The sequence below is a fragment of the Candida tropicalis genome (assembly GCF_000006335.3).
Source record: "Candida tropicalis MYA-3404 genomic scaffold supercont3.7, whole genome shotgun sequence".
In the NCBI taxonomy this organism is placed as follows: Eukaryota; Fungi; Ascomycota; class Pichiomycetes; order Serinales; family Debaryomycetaceae; genus Candida; species Candida tropicalis.
Window position 1 is genome coordinate 313,730 of NW_003020059.1, and position 22,051 is coordinate 335,780.

The following is a 22,051-nucleotide window of genomic DNA, read 5'->3' on the forward strand; positions in this document are numbered from 1 at the left end:
ATATCTACAGATACTCTCATTATGCAATTAGACAAATGAAACTTGTGAAATAATTATAAATGTAGTCTTGATGTATAAATTAATGGAAATCAATGTCCACTTCAGATGATTAAATAATAACTCATGAACAAGAAAATAATCAACTTGGATAAACTAGAGCATTACGAGAACTATCAAAAAAACAAGAAGAGCCTAGTCTAATATGTCATCCCGTAAGTACTCTTCATAGATCCAACCCCACCCTCGCTCCATTACTCTACAATTTAATTAAGATCTATCAAGACTGTGTTACATAAAACATACTTTAAAGAAAGGAAAAAAAGTATACATTATACTAAACTATAGATTATTCATTACATTCATTAAAACAAGACAAAATGGAAGAAATCAAAGGTCATCAATCATCATTATATCATCAAAAAATCATATCATAAAAAAAAGGCATTTGTTTTGTTTATTAAACAAGGCTCTTACCATTATATTTATGTTGATGATGATGACTAAGATGATGATTTGAAATAACAGGAATATTACCTTGAACACCAGCAACAGTAGCAGTAGTAGCATTCGTGTTGTTATGATTTCTATTTCTTTTATTTTTACCATTTGTATGTGTTTTATAATGTTGATTACAGTTATCTTGTCTAGCAAATCTAGCATCACATGTTGGCCAAGGACATTCATGTTTTCTTTCACCAGTATGAATTCTATTATGTCTAGCTAAATGACCAGAAGTAGTAAAGGAACGAGAACATACTTTACAAACATGTTTTCGTCTTGGATCTTTAGGTGATGTAGTAGTAGTAGTAGTATTAGTATTTGTTGTAGAAATTGGACTTGTATTTATTGATGCTGTTGTTACTGGTGTGAATGATGGCAACATAGATGCACGTGAATGATTTGGATGACTTGATAAATCACCAGTTGATGATGATCGTATTTTTGGATTAATATCAAAAGAAGTAGTTGTAGGAGTGATTGGAATTGGTGATGGTCTAACAATTGGTTGTGATTGATATTGTTGAGGTGGTGGTGGTGGTAAAACATGACCAGCAGTAGAACCAACCATAACTACTTGTTGTTGAGGTTGATAGTTATAATATTGATAAGATGGTTGAGAATGTTGTAAATTAGGAGAAACTTGTTGTGAGGTGGAATATAATGGTGGAGTTGGTAATCTATGTTGTTGCATTGGAGCAGAACCAGTAGCAGAAGTGACAGTAGCAGAAGCAATAGTACTTCCAATAGTTGGAATACTACTTGGTACTGAACTTGAGGAAGATGAATAATAGCTATAAGAAGGAGAAGGTAAATTTGTAGATTTTGGAGTAGTATTAGCAGAAGATTTGAAATCTGTTGGTAAAGGAATTGAAGTTAACAATTCATTAAAAGAAGGTAAGCTTGTGGATTTTTTTGAACCATTAGAAGCACCGGTATTAGCAGCTGGCAATAATTTACTGCTTTGAATTGGAGTAATTTGAGGTTGATAAAGCATTGTTGATAATTATTGTTATTAAAAATAAAAAGTAAAAGTTAGTTGGTTTTTTTTTTTTAATTGATATTCTAAAATGTGTCTTTGTTGTATCTGTGTGAGTTTATATATAAATCTTTTTCTTTTTAGCAGCAAAAAAAGGTAGTGTGCTTGGTGTTAGAAAAAAATAATATACAGCGTGTGAGATTTATAGATATAGACTTGTGTCAATGTAGATTGGAATCAAGGATAAATTTAGAACCTGGAATATATAAATGAAGATTGTTTGAACTGAAATAAAGAAAGGATATGTATATCTAATTAGGAGTATTGAATGAAAATATAAAAATATATAAATAGAAATATTGGTTATAATCAAAAATAAAAAAAAGGGAAATTTCAAGATCTTTTTATATTGCCAGGATATCAACTTTTACTGTTTTTTTGTTTTTCCTTTTTTTTTATTTGTATTTAATTATTATAATGAATATGAACATGTACAGATTGTTTTAGTGATTCTTCTTCTACTTCTACATCTTCTTCTTCTCTTTTAGATATTATTTTTTTTTTATTTATTTTTGTATTATATTTGCATTGTATGTTTAAGATTTACTTTTTTGTAATTTTTGCTTTAAAAATTTTAATGTAACTGTTAACCAAATAACCAGAAATAAAACAAGGAGTGGAAATGTATGTAGGTTATTGTGTTGTTTTAAGTTCCACTTGGTCTTTTTTTTTTTTTTTGGTTTTGTATTTAATTTCTTCTACATCTAATTCTTCTTCTTCAAATTAAGTCGATCTACAGTAAATGTTACTCCTGTTAAATATTTAAAAGTATCCTTTTAGTGGCATCAGCATCAGCATCAGCATCAACAGCTGCTGCAGAAGTAGTAAATAATAGTTTTGTACTTTGTGTAGATTCTCATAAATATTTATGCAATGTGATGTACAATTGAATATTCCATTGTAAGTACATATTCAAGTAAATTTGAATAGTACGCTCTGTACATCTTCTTATTAAATGTCACATAACCCATCATCATCAGTGAATGAAAATATATTAAAAAAAAAACCTCTCCTCCCTTTCTTTCTTTCTTTCTTTTTGCTCCTTGACTGTTCAATCCCTCTTCTCAGCGCTTGTTATTCTTTCTTTTTCCTTCTCATTTCATCTGGTAATAGTTCAAGTAGATTATACAGATAAGTAGTCTTACATTATTTCATCAATAGGATATTCATCCTCTTCCTCTTTCTATTCCTCTCCTCCAAATCAAAAAAATGCTATTGCAAGCTTCTTCCTTGTATTTGAGGAATTACGAAACTTGTTAATTATGATATCTATTCACTGTTTCATGGAGATTACAAAAAACCACAAACCAATTAGTAGTAAAGATTAATTCTTGTAAGTATAACATTTCAAACTCCCTAGAAATTATTTTCCCTTGGTTACAAACTATTCCATCATCACCAATTACTTCCTGACCTCACCTACTACTACTACTACTCCCCTCCTTGATCCTCCCTAGCGACAGTAACTCGACCCCCCTCGCCCGAGCCTCCCCCTTTTTTTCTTCTTTTTTTTTCCTCCTTTGTATGTATTTTAATTCTATTTTATTTTTTGCATCATATGCACGACGATGTTGCTGGCGTGTACATCTGGCCAAAAAAAAGGTCAAGTTATTTCTTTTTTTGCTTTTCTTTTTTGTGCGCAACATGGTTACACGCATCTCAGCAACGTCGCCCATCCCATCTTTCTTTTGTGCACTGCACACCTCTGTAAATCGGGATGTGACACAGAAACAGAATCCTTTAAACTTTTATTATTTTTAATTTTTTTTTTGCAAACCCTTTTTGTGTCATATCATTTCCATGAAGAAGAAAAAAAAAGAAATGTTTATTTTTTAATTTTGCAGAGCTTCATAATTTTGTGTTACTGCACCACAAAACCTTATTGAAATAAAAAAAATCTGATCTCCTGCACATACTAATTGGGAGATATACACTACCTGCTCACGTTTTTTTGCGTGTGTGAGTGCTCAAAAAGAAATTAAACACTAAAAACAAAACTATTTTTCATTACGTTAGTCCAAGTGGTGGCATTATGTGTTCCCTATATTGATTACATAAACTCTTTTTTGTTTTCCCTCTCTCTCACTTTTGCTAGTTGCCTCCACTTTATAGTTCGTACAACAAATTCCATATCCACCAAGCCAATAATATGTAGGCGTGATCTTATAATTACATTATACAGTTACCGTTTCCGAATAATTCATCATATATGCATTACTTTCCATTTAATCCCTAAACGCAAGCGTAAACCTTCATTGCATAAGAATATGAACACTGTAATGAATCCCATTGTATAATCTAAAGTTATGGAAGTTATTTTGGGGGAGAAAATAAATGGAGATTAATTACCACTATAAGAAACAGAGAACAATATCAAGGGCACCTGAGTTGAAATAATAATAGGAAATGTGAAAATAAATCTTACAGTAACAATATCGTTGAACAATAATGTCACACCATAAAAAAAATTATTTGTGTATTTAGCTCAAAATGAACAAACAAAGTAATTAGATAGAACTAAAAATCATGATTACAATTATTGTTAATATCTCCCTGATCAATGCAGGAAGAATATCAATTCTGTGGAAATGGTATAAAAGAGTAAGTGTAAGTGGAAAAAATATGAACTAGATTCATGGCTAAATGTAGAATCATGTGTTTAACTACTAAATTACAAGTTTTTTTTCATTCAAGAGAATTAGAATCACTAAATGAATCTATGGCCCAAAAGAACAATAGTCTAATCAATGTTAACCGCCCTGAACCATGCTAAATTTGATGCCACCACCACTAATAAATAACATGCGACAACAGAAACAAAAAAAAAAATTACAAAAACTCACCCCGTCGTAGTAATCCATATTACCGCTTTTCCTTGGGTAAACAATTTAAAGAATACAGATCCGATCTGAATTTTTAACTAAAATATTTAAACAAGTTAAAGAAAGAGAGGACCACTTAGAAGGAAAGAAGAAAACAATAGCGAGGAAAAAAAAATCATATCGTATGATGTTGGATCGCGCGGTCCATGGTATTTTGTACCTTGAATATTTCATTTTAGTACGATAGTATATATATATATATATCTGATCTTAACATATTTATTATGGGATTTTTCGTAATTTACTGATCAAGTATTAATTAAAAAGATCATGGGAATCGACGTAAATTGACCAAAAGTAAAATATGTAAAAAAAAAAAAATTGTCCCCGTGATACGTAATTTATACTTATTTCAGTTGTCTTTACCAGGTTTCCCAAACTATCATAGATATAGTCACCTTCTTCACTTCTTCCACTTTTTCTCCTCTTTGTAGGCCACCCCACTCTCCTCCCCCCTCCCCTCCTAGTCAGTTCTCACCGTATTGTTAGATTAAATTTGTGGTAACGTTTGATGATCTATACCATTAAATGGCACTAATTTATTTTTCTTGTATATACTAGTGTTTAAATTTTTTTCATTTTAGTACTTCAAACTTGGGGCAAGAGGAATACGGTGATACTTTTTTTTTTTGAATCACCAGCACAAGTAGACTAGCCACGTTTTATTTTTGTTAATATATCCTCCTCCGAGTCAGCATGGCTTTTTTAATTTTCAAATATACTAAAAACTCTTTGCCCCCTACACAAACATCATCTCTATAATTATCTATCTAATATTTATCGCTGATTATTACAATATAAAATCTAGAACTAAATTATTGAACTATAAGAATAGCAACTATAGTGAGACAATGTATTGGTATTGGTCCACATTTGTTGGGGAAATTGAAAGCAAGGGTATTAACCCTGGTGATTCACCTTTTATCATTTGAATTTAATTTTTAAACAATATCCAACATAATTCAACTAAGTACCCTATCCTATTTTGTGATTCCTCTTAATCATCCAAATTTGTTTTTTTGTTTTATTTTCTTTTTTACATCGTACCATACGTGTACAATGGGCATCAAAAATTACAAAAGAAAGGAAGGAACTTCATTCCGGGGTTAAGCTTAAGTAGTACAAATTGTATATTCAATTTTTATGTTCATGAATTTTTGTATTATGTATGCACAAGTGCGCAAATGTAGTCATGTTTGGTTTTGTTTGAGTAAGTTGGATAACCTGTTCTTCGTTCTTAATCTATGATTGTTACTTTTTGACAGCTGTAAGTACAATCAACATTAAAATTCACAGTCCTTATCTCATAGAATTAATCACAAGTATTGGTATTATTATTACCACCTCCCATTGTATTTCATTCACTCATTCATTCATTTATCGAACTTTAGTCGTGTTATTTCAATAACTTGGTTTTTTTTCAGAAATTATAAAATTTCGTTTAGAATGTGCAACTGAAATTACATGGGGCACAACTAGATTCAGAACCAAACAAAATAAGAAAAAGAAATGGAGAACTAAACATCTACATTATACAGATACTACATTTCCTATAACTTTAAAACTTCATACAAAGGTGAAATAAGGGAATAAAGTGATTCTATCTAAAGTTATCCTATTTTTATTTTGTCTTATTCTCCTTCTCTTTACTTTCTACTTTTGTTTCTTTTTCTTCTTCGTTAGATTATACTTGGGTTCGATATGCAATGTTGATGATATCATATTTTTTTATACAGAAAAATGCTTGATCATTAAATCAATCAATACAGTGATGATGTCTCCTATTTACATGAGCTGACACAACATATACAGCATACACGGATTTGTATACCTCTTTCAATATCACACATTCTGACTTCCTTCGCCCCTTTTTTTGTTTTTGTCTATCATGAGTTATTTGGTGTGTTTTGGTTGTTGCAGGTCCACAATTTCCCGGATCTCATGGTTTTTGTTTTCTTGCAGATTGTGTTCCTTTTTTGGTTTTAGTTTTCTCTTTTTCGCAGTAATTGGTGTCACGTGAATCATGGATCCCACGGAGTGCGTGTACCATTGCAATCAATTCAAATTTCCGCAATAATATTTTTCCGTCCTGTACCTGAGGGACTAGCCTTCAGTTGACAACCAATTTAAAGATTAATATATACCTGTGATAATGATAACAGAGGGTCATGCTTATGCTAGTGGATACTATAATAATAGAAATTAATATTAATGAATCTTAAGTTATCAAATGGAAATACAATAATAAAAATTATCCGTTGTATTGCAACTTGTATGACCAAAATAGGCTTTTTCTGTGCGGAATTTTCAGCAAAAAGTAAATGAAATTCACTATAGACTTTACAAAATGTTTTCTTTTGACCATATTTGTATTCCAAAATTTGTTTACTGTTTATGAGTTAACTTAATACATAAACAAATGATAGAACGAAAGAAAAATCAAAAAAGAATAAAAAGGATTGTTCTTTTACTATTCAGAAGATAATTAGTATAACTTTAACTGAAAGTTAAGAAATTCCTCTCAATGATGTCAATAATAAGTAATCATAATAATCCATTGTAAGTTAATTAAACTTCTACTTCTTTGCATTCAACTTTATCTCTCTATCTATCTATCTATCTATCTATCTTTCTCCCCAAACTTTTCATAGAACAAAGGTAGCAAACGTGTTACTGTATCTAAATATAGATTGGTCTGTGTTTAACTCGTGATGAAGAAATACACGCCAACTACAAAGTTTTCACTTATTTTTTTTTAACTCTTATTCAACACGTGTATATACCTTTCATTCTTTTGGTTATGAATGATAGCCTTACCAATGTTTTCTTATCAAACTTATACATATATCATAAATCCATAATAGTCTCATACGAGCATAGCACATACGTGATCATGTCATAATAAATATAATAAAGTTTTTGGACTGGTTGAGAGTTTCTTTAATTGTCCTATTTTTATACGTCATACTAGATCATCATAACCATACAATAAGTCAATTGTATTTCTTATTTCCTTTGATAGTCATATCCATTTTTATTGTTAAAATTCATCCCTAATTGAGAATATATTCGTAATTCATTTATGATACCTAACAAGCATAACAGTTTTAATATCAATTGACTCTTTTAGTTTTTGTTTCAATCAACCATCATTTCCTTTCAAGTATGCTGGTATCTAACGATTATCAAAAAAAAAAAAAAAAAAGAAAATTTAATTGATTCTACTAAAAAAACCTAATTGTACTATTTGGAATTCAATAAGAAAATAAAATTACAGTTGAGATGAATTCTCAAGTTTATATAAATCTTAGTAAATACCAACAAACCAAATCATGTTAAATTTGTCTTCTATTTCTAATTGACCCACAAACCATAAAGTATAAACTTTACTACCAGAGAAATAATACAACAACAATTCTAAGTACAAAACCCAAATAGCTTAACTATAAAAACTAAAAAGCAAGCAAGTAAGCAAACAAGTACACCCATGTAAAAGTGAAAAAAACAAACAAACAAAGTTTAAATTTAACATTGCAACAGGGCTTGGGGGTTTCAATACTTGAAACAAAGAAGGCTGACACTTTTGTTTAGTATTTAGGATAATAACTAATCCGAAATACCCTGTCCTTCCATACATTCATCCCCATTTTGTTTTTTTTTGTTCCTATATATTCGTCAAATAAATCCATTTTGATGTGGTTACATATCCTTGTAGTTAATACTACCCTTGATTCAAAATGTGTAAAATAGAATAAATGGGCGCAAAAAAAAAATTATGAATAGAACAATTACAAATTGGTAGTGTGCTCGACTGCACGTGACATCTCTGATATTTTAATAATGCAACATCTATAATTATTGTTATTATAATCGAGTTTGATAATAGATTTTATTTTCTTCATATCTTCTCTACCCACATCCCGCCCGATCAACGGAGTTCCTCTTGTAATTCATGTAAGAGAATATCTTCCGTACTACAAAAAATCCAGCGGAAATTTGGTTTAGACTTTTTTTTATCTATTTAATACCATTAACATGACAGTGAAAATATCATCGGTTATGATACCAAAAAAAAGCAAATATATATGTATATAGTCGTTGTCTAATTCTATTCTTGGAGGGGAGGAGGTTTGACTAAAATATAAATATTTACCATTATTGGTTGAGTTTGATATTGGGATTTTGTTTTTTTTTTTAACCATCTATAAATTCCTAATTTGGATGAGGTGGATAGTATGGTATACCCATTGTTTACTACAAGAAGGATGGGGATAGCAATAATGGGAAAGTCTAAAGCTACCAAAAAACAAAGAAGTATTCAACATGAAATATATCAATGGTTAAGAATGAACAAATAAAACAAGAATTGTAAAGAGAACAAGAAGAATAAAGTTTAGATATCTTACACTAATATCATTATCTTGTTTGTGTATATCCATATCCAGTGAGGTTTGGTTTTCTTTTATTAACAGAGGTTTTAATGGACTTGTTGTATTCCTTGTCTTGGTGAAAGCAAAGAGGATAAATTTCCTTACTATAAGTAAAGATAATTTAATTCAGGGCGTTTGATTGCAAATTTGTACCATCTTTAACAAGTACCTATATAAATGGTTGAATACATTGTTAAATTCAACCCAAATTAGAAATCCAAAAGAGAGAAGTAGTACAAACTTCAGTAAATTTGAAATTTAACGATAACAATGTTACTATATATGAATTTAAAAGAAACATAACCAGATACACAAATAAACTCTAAGAATTTCAAGTAATTAATATGTCTACACTTTAGCACGTCAAAAATCCCTCGCTACTATTTTAATTCTAAAAAGGTTATATCAACAGTAAACCATTGGCATTTCTTATCTAGTAGTGGATTTTAATTTCCATTTATTAAATTCCAAGACATATTATTTTCATCCTGTCAAATTGTTTACACATATTCATATTTATTATAATCATCATCATCACCATCATCGTCAGCACCAAACGTACAGGCTTGTTACTCTCGGGTATTAATGCTTATACACCAAGTAACCGGATACTGGGTCGTATAATCCGAGTTATTTGTTTTTAATTTAATTTTCTTCATTTACACTCTTTTGCATCAATGAGAGAAATAGTTTCTGATTATACAATATATAAGAAAAGAACATCTTTTAAAATGGTGGAAGATAAATCCCATATGAACATAGCGGGAATAAAAACAATGGAAATGTGAAAATTAAAACGGTGTAAAAACTGAAATCATCATATTATCAATTATACATATACTTGAAATTTCTTGTATAATATCTCAATATAACTACAAAAATATTTTAATAAAACATACTCATGAGTATGAGAGGAATCGCATGTTTTATTTTTATTATTATTAATATTATTATTATTATTCCAATTCAATTTGATGAGTTTTTTAACAAAATATGCATTCAGTTTCTAGAATTATTTTTCTATTTTTTTTTTAATAATCAACTCATGCTTTCTTTGATGAAGTTGATTTGAACACTTGGTATCATATTTAGAACAGATTCATGTTGTTGGTTATGTCTTTAGTTATATTTTTCCTATTGTTCTTTTTTTGTTTTTGCAAGTTGATAAATTTCAGCTCGTTTCAGATACTATACATCTTACCTAATCCGAATATAAAGAATAGTTCATTTCATTTCAGTTCAGTTCATTTCAACAACGACGAATGAAAGAAAACATACTCCCATGCATGAAGTATTATATTCCTTAGTAAATGAGCAAATTCAATACAGAACGGAAATTTGGTTAGTATACTTCTACTCTCTTATAACTGTATAACCAAGCATATTACGGTATACAAACCATAAGAATCCTATTTCAAAGTGGTTTTTTTATATTTAAACTTCCATTGGTCTAATTGGTTTCCTAATCAACATTAACTGTTTCAAGTTTATTTCGAGCTTCTTATTGCTGCTTGGTTAACCAGAATTTAGTAACACTTGAAATTCATGATTTTATATGTTTTGCATTATTGAAATTGGGGGATACCGTTTTATTCTAATACTTATTCTCCACATTAACATGTTTGTACATAAAATGTCCTCAACTTTATTGCAATTATCGACGTTTTTTCTTCTTGGTATCATCGCTGATCCTTAAATTATGTCAAAATGAATCATAATGATATCAAAAACTTTTGGTTATAGTTGCTGTTCTTGTTCTTTTTTATATATATATTCCTCGGATTCGTTTATATATTATTACAAATAAGAAAAATTTATTATTTTGATACATGATATTCATTCCCGCGGTAAATCTTGATGATATTTTATTTAATTGATGCAATAATTTACAAATCGAATGTTCCAGGAATGTGAACAAATATTATTTTTTTTTTTGGAAATTCATGAAAGGGGTTTAAACAAAGAGAATCACCGAAAATATAACAACACGTACCGGAAGTCTGAAAAAGGGTTGAAAGGGTATTACCTGTGTAAGAGAATAATTATAAAGCAAATATGCGTGGGTTATCATGGCAATACGGTTAACGCGGTTATCATTTTGCTGTTGTTGTCGTTGTTGTTAAGGAGTGGTAGTAGTGGTGGTGGTGTTACTGGGTTCTAATTCATATTGTTCTTTATTGGCGAGATCTGTAATTGTAGTATGGTCTAGAACAATCTTACAAAATATAACTTCGGAGTATTATAACCTCTGTATTAGAGTTAGAATTTAAGTTCTTTTTTGTTTAAATCATTGTTGCTGGTAAATTTCCTAATTTGAATTTAGAACATTTATTATTATAAAATTCGTGTTTTTGTGAAATGGTACAATGATACGTTATTTCAACCTGAATCTTAATTATTATTATTAAAGGGAGAGGGGGCGGGGGCTATGTTTTGTAATGATAAGATGAACTATCCTGATTATGCAACTCAAATGATTGTTTAAATGATACATTGGTATTGTTTAGTTCCTGCTATAATTAATAATAACATACGTTTAACATGTAAAGATCTTTATAGATCACACATTCAAGTTACTAATAAACACTCTTTATTACTTTTATCACAAATTTCATTAATTATTATGCATGATTTTTAAATCATCTTACGTCTTTCTATAATCCAAATCAACTCACGTTTTCTCTCACGGGTTTTCTGTTTTGCTTTTTTGAAATTTAATATGAATTGCATTACTATGGTTATGATATTTTAAAGATATTTTAAAATTACTTCATTGGGATTAAATCTTCATGCAATGGGAATAATCCTTCCTTCCCTACCTCCCTACCTTCCTCTCTCTCTCTCTCCCCCCATTACTAACAGTTTAATTTAAGGACAAGCAAATATAAAATCAAACACAAGAATGAAGATTGGAAAATGCAGTAACCATGACTTAACCATTACATAACACACAACTACTGAATTTGTATTGAGAGCGGATAAAGACTTGAGGAAATAGCAAAGCATCATCAAAACCAATGGTTTTCTTCTGGTTATTTTTTTTGCCATAGTGAATTGTTCTTAACTATTTGAAACAACCAGCAAAAACTTCTGAAATTTTGTTGAGTAATTGTGGTAAGGATACACAATGTAAATATCAGGTTATGAGAGGGTTCTTTATTTTGTTGATGATTATTGGGGATACGTATTTATCTGATTTCACCTCTAGTACAGGATAAATTATAATAATCAATAATAAATCCTACTCAAATAATACGGTAATATAATGGTTACCTCCAAAATTTGCGTTCTATTAATAATCTCCACTTTTATTACTGTGAAGGTATCACTTCTATTCGTAAGTCATTGTATAGATCAGATTTCCATTTCATTGTTTAGTAATCATTTCCTGATATTCATAATTCAACAAAAATTACCATCCTGTTTGTGAATGAATGATAAACGATCGGGTTAGATTGAACAATAAGGGAATAATTGAAATCATCACCAAATATGATCATTTTAATAACAATACCAAATCTTGAGGAGAGATTTATTATGAATTGCCTGATTATTAATCACTCTTGTATTTTTAAAGAACAATATCAATTATGCAATTGAACCACAGTACAAAAACATACAAATCGATGAACAATATCGGATTTATAATTGTATTGTCAAAATAAATCTAATATAATAAGAATAATAAAAAAAAAAAAAATTCTGTTGAAATTTCATTCCCTTTTAATTGACTTGTCCCTTGATGATATTTCTTAAAGATTGAAACATGAAACGATGAACAATTAACGTAAGTTTGATACAATAAGGAAGTTGATGCCATTGTGATGAGAGGGGGGATACTATTGAATTTTTATTTTTGAGTCATGTAAGATTTCTATTTTCGTAACTGCATCAACCAGTGAAGGCTCATTAAGACAAAGGAACCAAGGAGGAGGTAGACAGGTAGAATAGAAGAAGAGGCGATGGGTTGAATAATTTAACAGGTAATTGTCCTACCACTCTGAGGTCGACAACAAAGAGTTAGATGTTGAATTTATTGTTCTCTTGATTGTTGATGTACTTGCACATAGTTGTAATGGTGATTTGATTTTGTTGGTTTCTTTTTTTTTATTATTATTTCTTCTTGTTCATGTTTGCTTTCATAAATACTAGTTTATCATAATGTAGGGTTATAATGCTCGTACATTGCATTGCATATGTAACTCGGTTTAATTATTGTTTTAGATATTTGTTATTAAATGATTACGTAATACTCAAAAATGAACAATGAAGTAATGATTCTAATGAGAGAAACAGGAAAGGAAGATAACTGATTGTTTAGCTTCCTATTATAATAATAACTGAAAGTAAAGTTGAAATTCCATGAAGGCTTTTGCAAAATAGTCAAATTTCCATTATCAGAAACAACTTCCCAAAGAGATGAAATTATGTACTTGCGTATACTTGTCAATGCCACTGAACAGTTCTTGAAATTATGTACGTTTATACATTTCTCTGTATAATAAGACAGTCTACATCGGGATGATGCCGAAAGTAACACGGAATTATGAACACTTTTTAAGAACACACACAAAACGTCTGTAGTGATACCTATTACCAAATATAAGCACAACAGTCTATGTCCGGTTTTACAAGTGCAATATTAATGGTGATGGTAGGTACTTGTCGAGGTGAAACCACTAAAGATGACTATTGGTACTGTGTTTCAAATGTACACTTCAATGTTAGGGCTTAACTTTTTATTGCTTTTAGTTTAGTTCAACAGATTTATTTTGTGATACTACCAAGCTGATTTGAACAATCAACAAAAAAAAAAAAATGATGAACGTCAGAAGAAAAACCCTTTCAATGGGAAAGAGATTTTGATTCCTGTATCGTACCTGTAAAGTCCAGTTGCAAAGGGATTTAGTAGATTAGCTTTCTTTTCGTTTTTAGTTTTGTCTAGGTCAACAAAAAGGAATATTCAACTTGAGATGAATTTTCAGAAAAAAAAAAAAATAAAATCCTGATCATTGTTATGAGTTAACAATAGCTTATTTAATTCATGTAGATGAATCTCCTCATCTTTAATTCCAACAGAAAAGCCTTGTTTGAAGGGATTTTATTTTGCTCTTTGGATTATTCAAGATCCAGTAGTTTCTTTTTAACCAATTTTTGAAATTCTCCTGATGCAATTCATAACAGTACTTAGACTCAACAATCATCAATGCATATATAAGCAATTGCATAATTTTGAATTTGATTCAAGGGTTGTCATTGCATTTTCATTTTGATTCAGCCCCCATTTCCCAAAGAGTAGCATTGCTTAGAAATACACAAAATATTGTTCAACCCTACATTTAAAAATAATATTTCTGCTTTCATGTTTAATTTCATCCAAGTAGACATAAAAGGTTACTCAAACACCAAGTCATTTATTACTAACACAAAAACTAAATAACAATTGGTAGTGGTCACTCTTGGAGTAACAAAAACTTTCAATTTTGCGTTTCTTAAAATCATAAACCATCGCAGATTGAATTTAAGATGTACAAGGGTTCTGTAATTGCAGTAAAAATAAAATATATATAAAAAATAAAAAATATTTTTGAAATAATGAAATTCAAATGAAATTTCATGATTCTACTCATTAACAATAAAACAAACTCATATCTTTCAATTGCAAGAAGGTAGGAAAAAGTGAAGTTCTTTCCGACTATTCCTTAAAAATTTGAAATTTGGGGGTTAGGATTGTTTTTTTTTTTTTTTTAGTTTAAACCATAGATTATGTAACCCTCCCTCTCTTATTCTTACCCTATTGTATTCATGTAGCAAGAACAAGAAAAGCAAATAAACAAAATCTTCTACTTCGTTTATCTCCCCCCTAAAAATTTGCCATAATTTACCATATCCATTTTATGTTGAATAGCAAACTACGGCTCGGAAATGGAATCAATTCAGAAAAAAGAATTTCATATCTGTTCGGAATTTAGCACCATCATAAGAAAAAGGAAATTTTACATTCACACCCAAAATTAGATGATACACCGATTAGTTTGTTCTATAAAATTAGTAGTCCGCGGAGTAAGGGAAATAACAACGTGTATTGCAAGTGGAGATAATTGCGGCGGTAGAAGTTGTTTAAATTCCCCCACCAGGGTCCCTCTTATCTCGTTGTAGTAATAAAATGTTCCCGCGTATTCTTGGCCCACTCACAACTAGTATAACTTATAGCTGATTATTGATAATTGTAAACCACGAATCTCAGGTTGTGAAACACTCCAGCTGAAATTATTCAATCAGTAATTTTGTTCAAATGCAATTTCATCATACTTGAGCCGTTTAATGTGTGGCCTTCCACCTCAATGTCATCGCCATTAATAACTGTCAATAAACACCACAGATGAACAAGAAAAGCATTCTCGTTCCAGTTGAGGGCTTTTTGTTGTTATTATCGTTGTTGTTTGTTCAATTTTTTTTTATATTTTTATTATTTCTTGTAGTATTGTACTTTTGGTGGGTTTACATATTTCATCAGGAACCAGAAATTTCAAGTTCAATGAGCTTGGTGGGTCATGGAGTTATATTCCCTTTCTTATTAGGATATATATATTGTACATGTATCTGTGAATTTACTTATCTATGGGTCCATGTATCTTGTCATGCATGAAAGTGATTATATATGAATTTGATTCCTGATATTGCTATTATTAGAAGTATTTGTTAATATTATCTTTGGTATTTAACCATTATTCTTGCTACTTTAAGAACTGCTTACATAATACATTTAAAATAAAGCAAGGGATTCAAACCGTTGCATTGCATTACATGTCTATTTCCTTATTTGTTCAACTTAGATTGTTCTCTTTTGATAACGAAGAACAGTTTTTAATAGAGAAAAACATAGAGAAAGAGCTAAACTAATAAACAGTCTATGTAATGCAAGTGGCGAATGAACAAGCAAGAAAAGAATGAATTCAAGAGTAGCAATAAATACAAATTTCATTCTCTATATGCAATGCTCAATGTGAGATCTTTATTGAGTAAGTAAACTTTCTCTCCCTCATCATCATCATCATGTCATCGATTACAAAAACAAAAAAATAAATGTATAAAATATTCTCCAAAAGATCTACAATACATGAATTCTATATATTAAAATAAAGATCTGCGGTCGATTTTCGATGAGACAACAGAGCGTAAAATTGGTTAAGTTTTGACGGATTTTGTCTTACTGTCGTTGGTTTTGGAATGACAAATGAAATTTTCAAAAAATAAAATACCTATATATACCATTTACAACTCCGTTATTGCTGTTAAGTTTCATTGAAGAATTAATGAAATAAACCGGGGGGAACTAAGAATCTCTTTATTTATAGTGGATCTCATCGACTAATTCTCTTTTAAAACAGTATACCATTAATAGTTCAATTGCTATGCAAAGTGTATTCGTCATTCTTAAGGTCTTTTTATATTGTAGACAAACTTCAACACACGAGGCTGAATTTGATGATTTCCAAAAAAAAAAAAAAAATAGCAAGGAGTACGTACCCTTTTTTCGTACAAAAGTTCCGACAATGTTCCCGAATTCCGTGAGGCTTGCTATAATATATTATGTATTCTTTGTTGAATTCTTTTATATTTTTTGGTTTAACAATTTATGCATTCTACAAATAGCAACAACTACATGGTACTGAAACTAATAATACCCTGAAGTAGCAATTCTTGTTTTTATTCTTTGAATTGAGAAATAAATTAGTAATATTATGTATCATCTAACTACGAACTAACAAATATACTAAATACCAACTCCAGCCTCCTCATTCTCCATTCATTATAATTAAGTAAACAATCAGCAGCTATAAAGTGATGCACCACGTATCATCTAGTTTTTCTTCTCTTTGGAAAGACAACCAGAACATTCTTCTGCAATAAATTTATCATATGATCCATCAGATTAGCAACACGAATACATATCAAGTTAAATTGCTTTTTATTTCATTCTTGCATCAGTGCTACAAAATTTGGGAAATTCATTTCATCAAGTTGAACAAAAATAAAAAAGAACAAAAAAAATATTAGTCGTGTGCAAAGGGTCAATGAACCCTTACAGGGTTTTTGTTATTTTTTTTTGTTTTTTTCGATCTTGTATTTTATTGGTTCATACACGAAATGAAACAAAAGTCACGTGTTTGTGATTAGTCACGTGAAATAGCATCTTTAAATCCGTCTTTTTCGTTTCATTGGACACACACACAAACAGCGATAAAAAAAAACCTTAGATTTCAACAATAATAATTGACTTTGATAGTACATTGCTTTTCCTCTGCCCCAACAGCAACATATTCATACATATTCATACAAGATGTTATCGAGAACATTTAAAAGAACAATCTCAATAACCGCTAATAAACCAATCAAACTTCCATTTATTCCATTGGTTAGTGAGACTGGTTTTCCTGGGGCAATTGGTAATACTCCACTTTTGAAATTACCTAGAATTTCAGAATCTATTGGTCGTAATATCTATGCCAAGGGAGAATTCATGAATCCAGGTGGATCTATTAAAGATAGAGCAGCATTGTATATTATCAAAGATGCAGAAGAAAAAGGATTAATTAAACCTGGTGGTACTATTGTAGAAGGAACTGCAGGTAATACAGGTATTGGATTAGCTCATGTTTGTAGAGCAAGAGGTTATAAATGTGTCATCTACATGCCAAACACTCAAAGTAAAAACAAAATTGAAACTTTAAGATTATTAGGTGCTGAAGTTTATCCTGTTCCTGCTGTTGCATTCACTGATCCAGAAAATTACAATCATCAGGCTAAAAGACATGCAGAGAGTTTGGATAATGCTGTTTGGACTAATCAATTTGATAATGTTGCCAACAGACAAGCTCATATTGAAACCACCGGACCGGAAATTTGGGCTCAATTGGATGGTAAAGTTGATGCATTCACCTGTTCAACAGGTACTGGTGGTACATTTGCTGGTACTAGTAGATATTTGAAAGATATCTCCAATGGTAAAGTTAAAGCTGTTTTAGCTGATCCTCCAGGTTCAGTTTTGTACTCATATATCAAATCCAATGGTAAAGAAATGATCAGAGGTGGATCTTCATTCACTGAAGGTATTGGACAAGGAAGAGTCACTGATAATTTGAAATCAGATATTGCAATTATCGACGACGCATTGAAAATTCCTGATGAAGAATCAATTGCCATGATTTATAGATTGTTGGATCAAGAAGGGTTATATGTTGGTGGTACTGGTGCATTGAATGTTGTTGCAGCTGTTGAAGTTGCCAAGACCTTACCAGAAAACAGTAATGTCGTCACTATATTAGCTGATTCTGCTCATAAATATGCTGATAGAATCTTTTCTAAATCATGGTTAGAACAAAAGGGATTGTATGATGCTATACCAAATCATTTGAAGAAATATGCTGTATTGGATTAAGAGTCGTGTATACGTGTACGAAATATAAGTTCTGAAAAAGTAAAGAAAAAAATTTTTCGTTTTCATTTTTTCATTTTTTTTTTCGTTTTGGTTGTAAGAAAAATTTCCAACTCGCCCACTCTCACTTACTCACTCACAAGATCAATATAAATTTTTTTTTAGTCTTGATCATCACGGAGACAACATTGTCATTGATACCCAATCTTCATTCATATTGATCCCTGTATTCACTCACTCACTCATTCATTGATCATTATAATCACCACAGCCTTCATCCACACTTTGTCGTATTATCGCATCTAATATCTATAGTTTAATTTTTACTTTATTGCATCGTGTTGTTACTCAGAATAATATAGCATCAAATTTCAGACCATCTTTTTTTTTTTGTTTGACAACCACATCACAGACAACACTAATATTAAATAAAAAAGAAAACGAGTTACGTCTCCCTATTTAATACATGGAACAACAAATACATCAAGCTGTGGAGATAGCACTTAGTGGGACAGCTGATCCTTCATTGAAGACTCAAGCTTTTGATTTTATTAACCAAATCAAATCTACTCCCGAAGGTTATAAATCATGTGTAGAAATCTTGGTCAAATCATCTACTACCACCATCAATGAGGGTCTTAAATTCTTCATCTACCAAGTCATTGATGAGAATATCGAGCTACAACTAGCTATTAAGTCAGATGAGCAATTGTACACTTTAAATCAACAAGTTTTTAAAATCTTGAATGATTATATTAATTCAAACGTACGAGATCCTACACATTTAAGAAACAAATTTGCACAGATTTTTGGTAAATTATTTTGTCGAGTTTATTTAAATATTTATCCAAATTTCATTAAAGATTTGTTTGTTTTAATAGATGGAAACAATCAACTAGCTGTAGATTATTATACCAGAATTTTACTTGCCATTCATCTGGAAATTGGCGACAAATATATCACTAGGTCCCAAGAAATTCAAGAAAGAAACAATTTATTAAAAGATGGTATCCGTGTTAATGATATGCAACAGTTGGTTAATAGTTGGATCAAAATCTTGTCAGATCATTCAAATTCCGATGAAATCTTGGATAATACTTTAACTATCGTTGGTCAATACGTCAATTGGATGGATATTAGCTTGTTTATTTCTCCTGGATTTATCAATTCCATTTTTGGATACTTAACCAGAGAACAACAAAGAAACACCACTTGTGAAACTTTGGTTGATATCATTGCGAAAAAAACGCCGCCATCAAATAAATTGGAATTGATTGCTATGTTGAACTTGACCGATATCATTGGTTCTCTTGATTTAACTGATGATATCGAGTTTCTGGAATACGTGTGCAAATTATTGAACCAAATTGGTCAAGAATTGTTAATTGTATTGGAAAACGAACCAAATTTGATTCAACAAGTCAATGGACAATTGTTTAAATTATGGCCATCCATTTTCACATTCTTGAGTCATGACTATGATGATGTTTCTCAACACGTTTTCCCATTCATTCAACAATTCTTGGGAATTAGTAAGAAGCATCGTGATTTGTATAATATGGAATTGATGTCAACTTTATTGAATAAAATTATCTTGAAAATGAAATACGACGAAGATGACGATGGAGTACTGGATGAAGATGCCCATGCACAATTTTTGGAATTCAGAAGTAGATTGAAGATTTTCCATGATTCTATTGCTGTATTGGAACCTGATTTATACTTGAATGCCATTCCAATAGTGATCAATGAATCTATCTTTGATAACAGCAACCATACCAATTGGAGAAAGATCGAATTGGGTTTGTATGAATTGAACAATTTTTCTGATAGCATTAGAATGAATGTTTTCCAAATTCCTAAAAAAGAAATTGATCAAAGTAAACCATATATGATTTTTCAGGAATTTTTAATCAAATTGATCAATGCCGATTTTATTTTAAAAATCAATCATCCAGAAATCCAATCGGGTTTCTTTGAATTGGTTGTCAAGCATTATAATTTTTTATCTAATAAAGATGACTTGATTATTCGTATCCTAGAAATCTTCACCAGCCCATTGGGTTTGTTTAATGAATTTGAGAAAGTTCGATTGAGAAGTTGGTACTTGTTTTTCAGATTCATGAAGTTAACTAAGCCAAAATTGAACAACGAAGCTTTGATAGAGTCGATTGTGGTCAAGTTACAACCTTTGTTGGTGGTTAAAGCCGAGTTGCCAACACGAGACGAAGATGACGATGTTGTTGATAACGGGAACTTTAACAATCAACAATATCTTTTTGAAACTATGGGTTTGTTAATCTCATTAATTCCTGAAGAAATGGCGGAGTTGAAACTGAAGTTGATTGATTTAATATTTCAACCTCTTTTCAGTGATTTGGAAAAATGTATTTCCATTTCAGAACCACAGCGTGATGCTCTTGTTGTTTTACAAGCACATCATTCATTAATGGCCCTTGGTACAGTTGTTAGAGGCTATGATTATGAAAATGGGTTGAAGTTCTCCGTCGAAGTTGTCGATAAAATCAATAACGCAGCTCAAGTTGTGTTGATAACATTAGAAAATTTCCCGAAACATGAAATCATCAGAGATGCTGCCAGATTTGCATTTGCCAGATTTATCCCTATTTTCAAGAACGGTTCAGTTATCAGTTCTCATTTAACTAAATTGATCACTGTTATCTGGTCGGCACCTAATTTAAAAATCAGTGAATTAAGTGACTTTTTAAGTTTCTTGGGACAAATTGTGCATAATTATCAAAAGGACGAAAATATTTATCAGTTATTAAACAATTTTGTAACTCCATTATTTCAAAAAGTTTTTGAAACTTTATCTAATCCAGTTATAGAAGATGAAAGTTTACGACCAGATATCCTTAGAGATAAAAATACTTTAAAAAAATCCTTGGTTAATTTTATCAGTTCATTAGTTTTAAATCATTGCTCAAGTTTATTAATAACAGAAACCAACAGACAAGAGTTACCAGAAGTGATGAACAAAATATTTGATTATTCAATGGATTTAAGTGATCCAACAACTAGTAGGGCTGCAGTTACTCAAATCACCAATTTTGTAAATATTTTTGGTAATGGTGGAAAATTAGAGGATAATGAGGATAAATATTCAACTGTTTTGCCACCAGTAATTGGCATCGATACATTTTTGATGGATAAAGCTATTAATCTATCATTTGTTTTACCATTCAACAATGCAGAATTTAACTTAAATGATGCTCAATATAGATTGATTGCCCAAGAATTGGCAATTTTATTGAAGTCATTTGAATTGAAGAATTCTGATGAAGTGATTAAGAATTTGGGTAATTATTTGATCAACATGGGAATGTCACAAGAGTTGTGTAATGATTTCTGTTCAAATTTGAAAATTTTACAAATGAAGGATTTTAAAAAATATTTTGTTACTTTTGTATCAAACATGAAAGGTAAGTAATGGCTGTGTATAATTTTATTCTATTACCCTTTGTAAGTAACAACTAATATAAATGACTACCACGTATATTATTTAATGAAAAAAGTGATGATCGGTCAAGTTGTCACTTCATATTGATCCATCTTGATATATCTATCACCAACCGTCTTCTCAATTGAGATATTCCTGTGCGTAAATACACGACTTAGTAGTATTCTCATCTCATCAACAGATTTTCTTTTTTTTTTTTTCTAAAATGAATAAGGAACTGAAATTTTTTTTTTTTCCTAGTATAATTTATAAGAATCCCAATTGGTTTTTTTACAACTTCAA

General features: G+C 30.3%; 3 protein-coding genes across 3 annotated transcripts; 2 read left to right on the plus strand and 1 right to left on the minus strand. All coding sequences in view use genetic code 12, as the record gives it.

Moving 5' to 3' along the window:
* Nucleotides 1–457: 457 nt before the first annotated feature.
* Nucleotides 458–1,495, minus strand: NRG1 (Nrg1p; the record flags this gene model as incomplete). Its single annotated transcript, XM_002550635.1, has 1 exon — nt 458–1,495. The coding sequence occupies one exon, from the start codon at nt 1,493–1,495 to the stop codon at nt 458–460; it is 1,038 nt and encodes a 345-aa protein (XP_002550681.1).
* Nucleotides 1,496–17,193: 15,698 nt separating this feature from the next.
* CTRG_04980 (uncharacterized protein) lies at nt 17,194–18,291 on the plus strand (the record flags this gene model as incomplete). The annotated part of the gene is made up of 1 exon (XM_002550636.1): nt 17,194–18,291. One exon carries the CDS (start codon nt 17,194–17,196, stop codon nt 18,289–18,291), a length of 1,098 nt encoding a protein of 365 aa, XP_002550682.1.
* Nucleotides 18,292–18,754: 463 nt separating this feature from the next.
* On the plus strand, nt 18,755–21,739 carry CTRG_04981 (Ran GTPase-binding protein; the record flags this gene model as incomplete). The annotated part of the gene is made up of 1 exon (XM_002550637.1): nt 18,755–21,739. One exon carries the CDS (start codon nt 18,755–18,757, stop codon nt 21,737–21,739), a length of 2,985 nt encoding a protein of 994 aa, XP_002550683.1.
* Between the last annotated feature and the right edge of the window lie 312 nt (nt 21,740–22,051).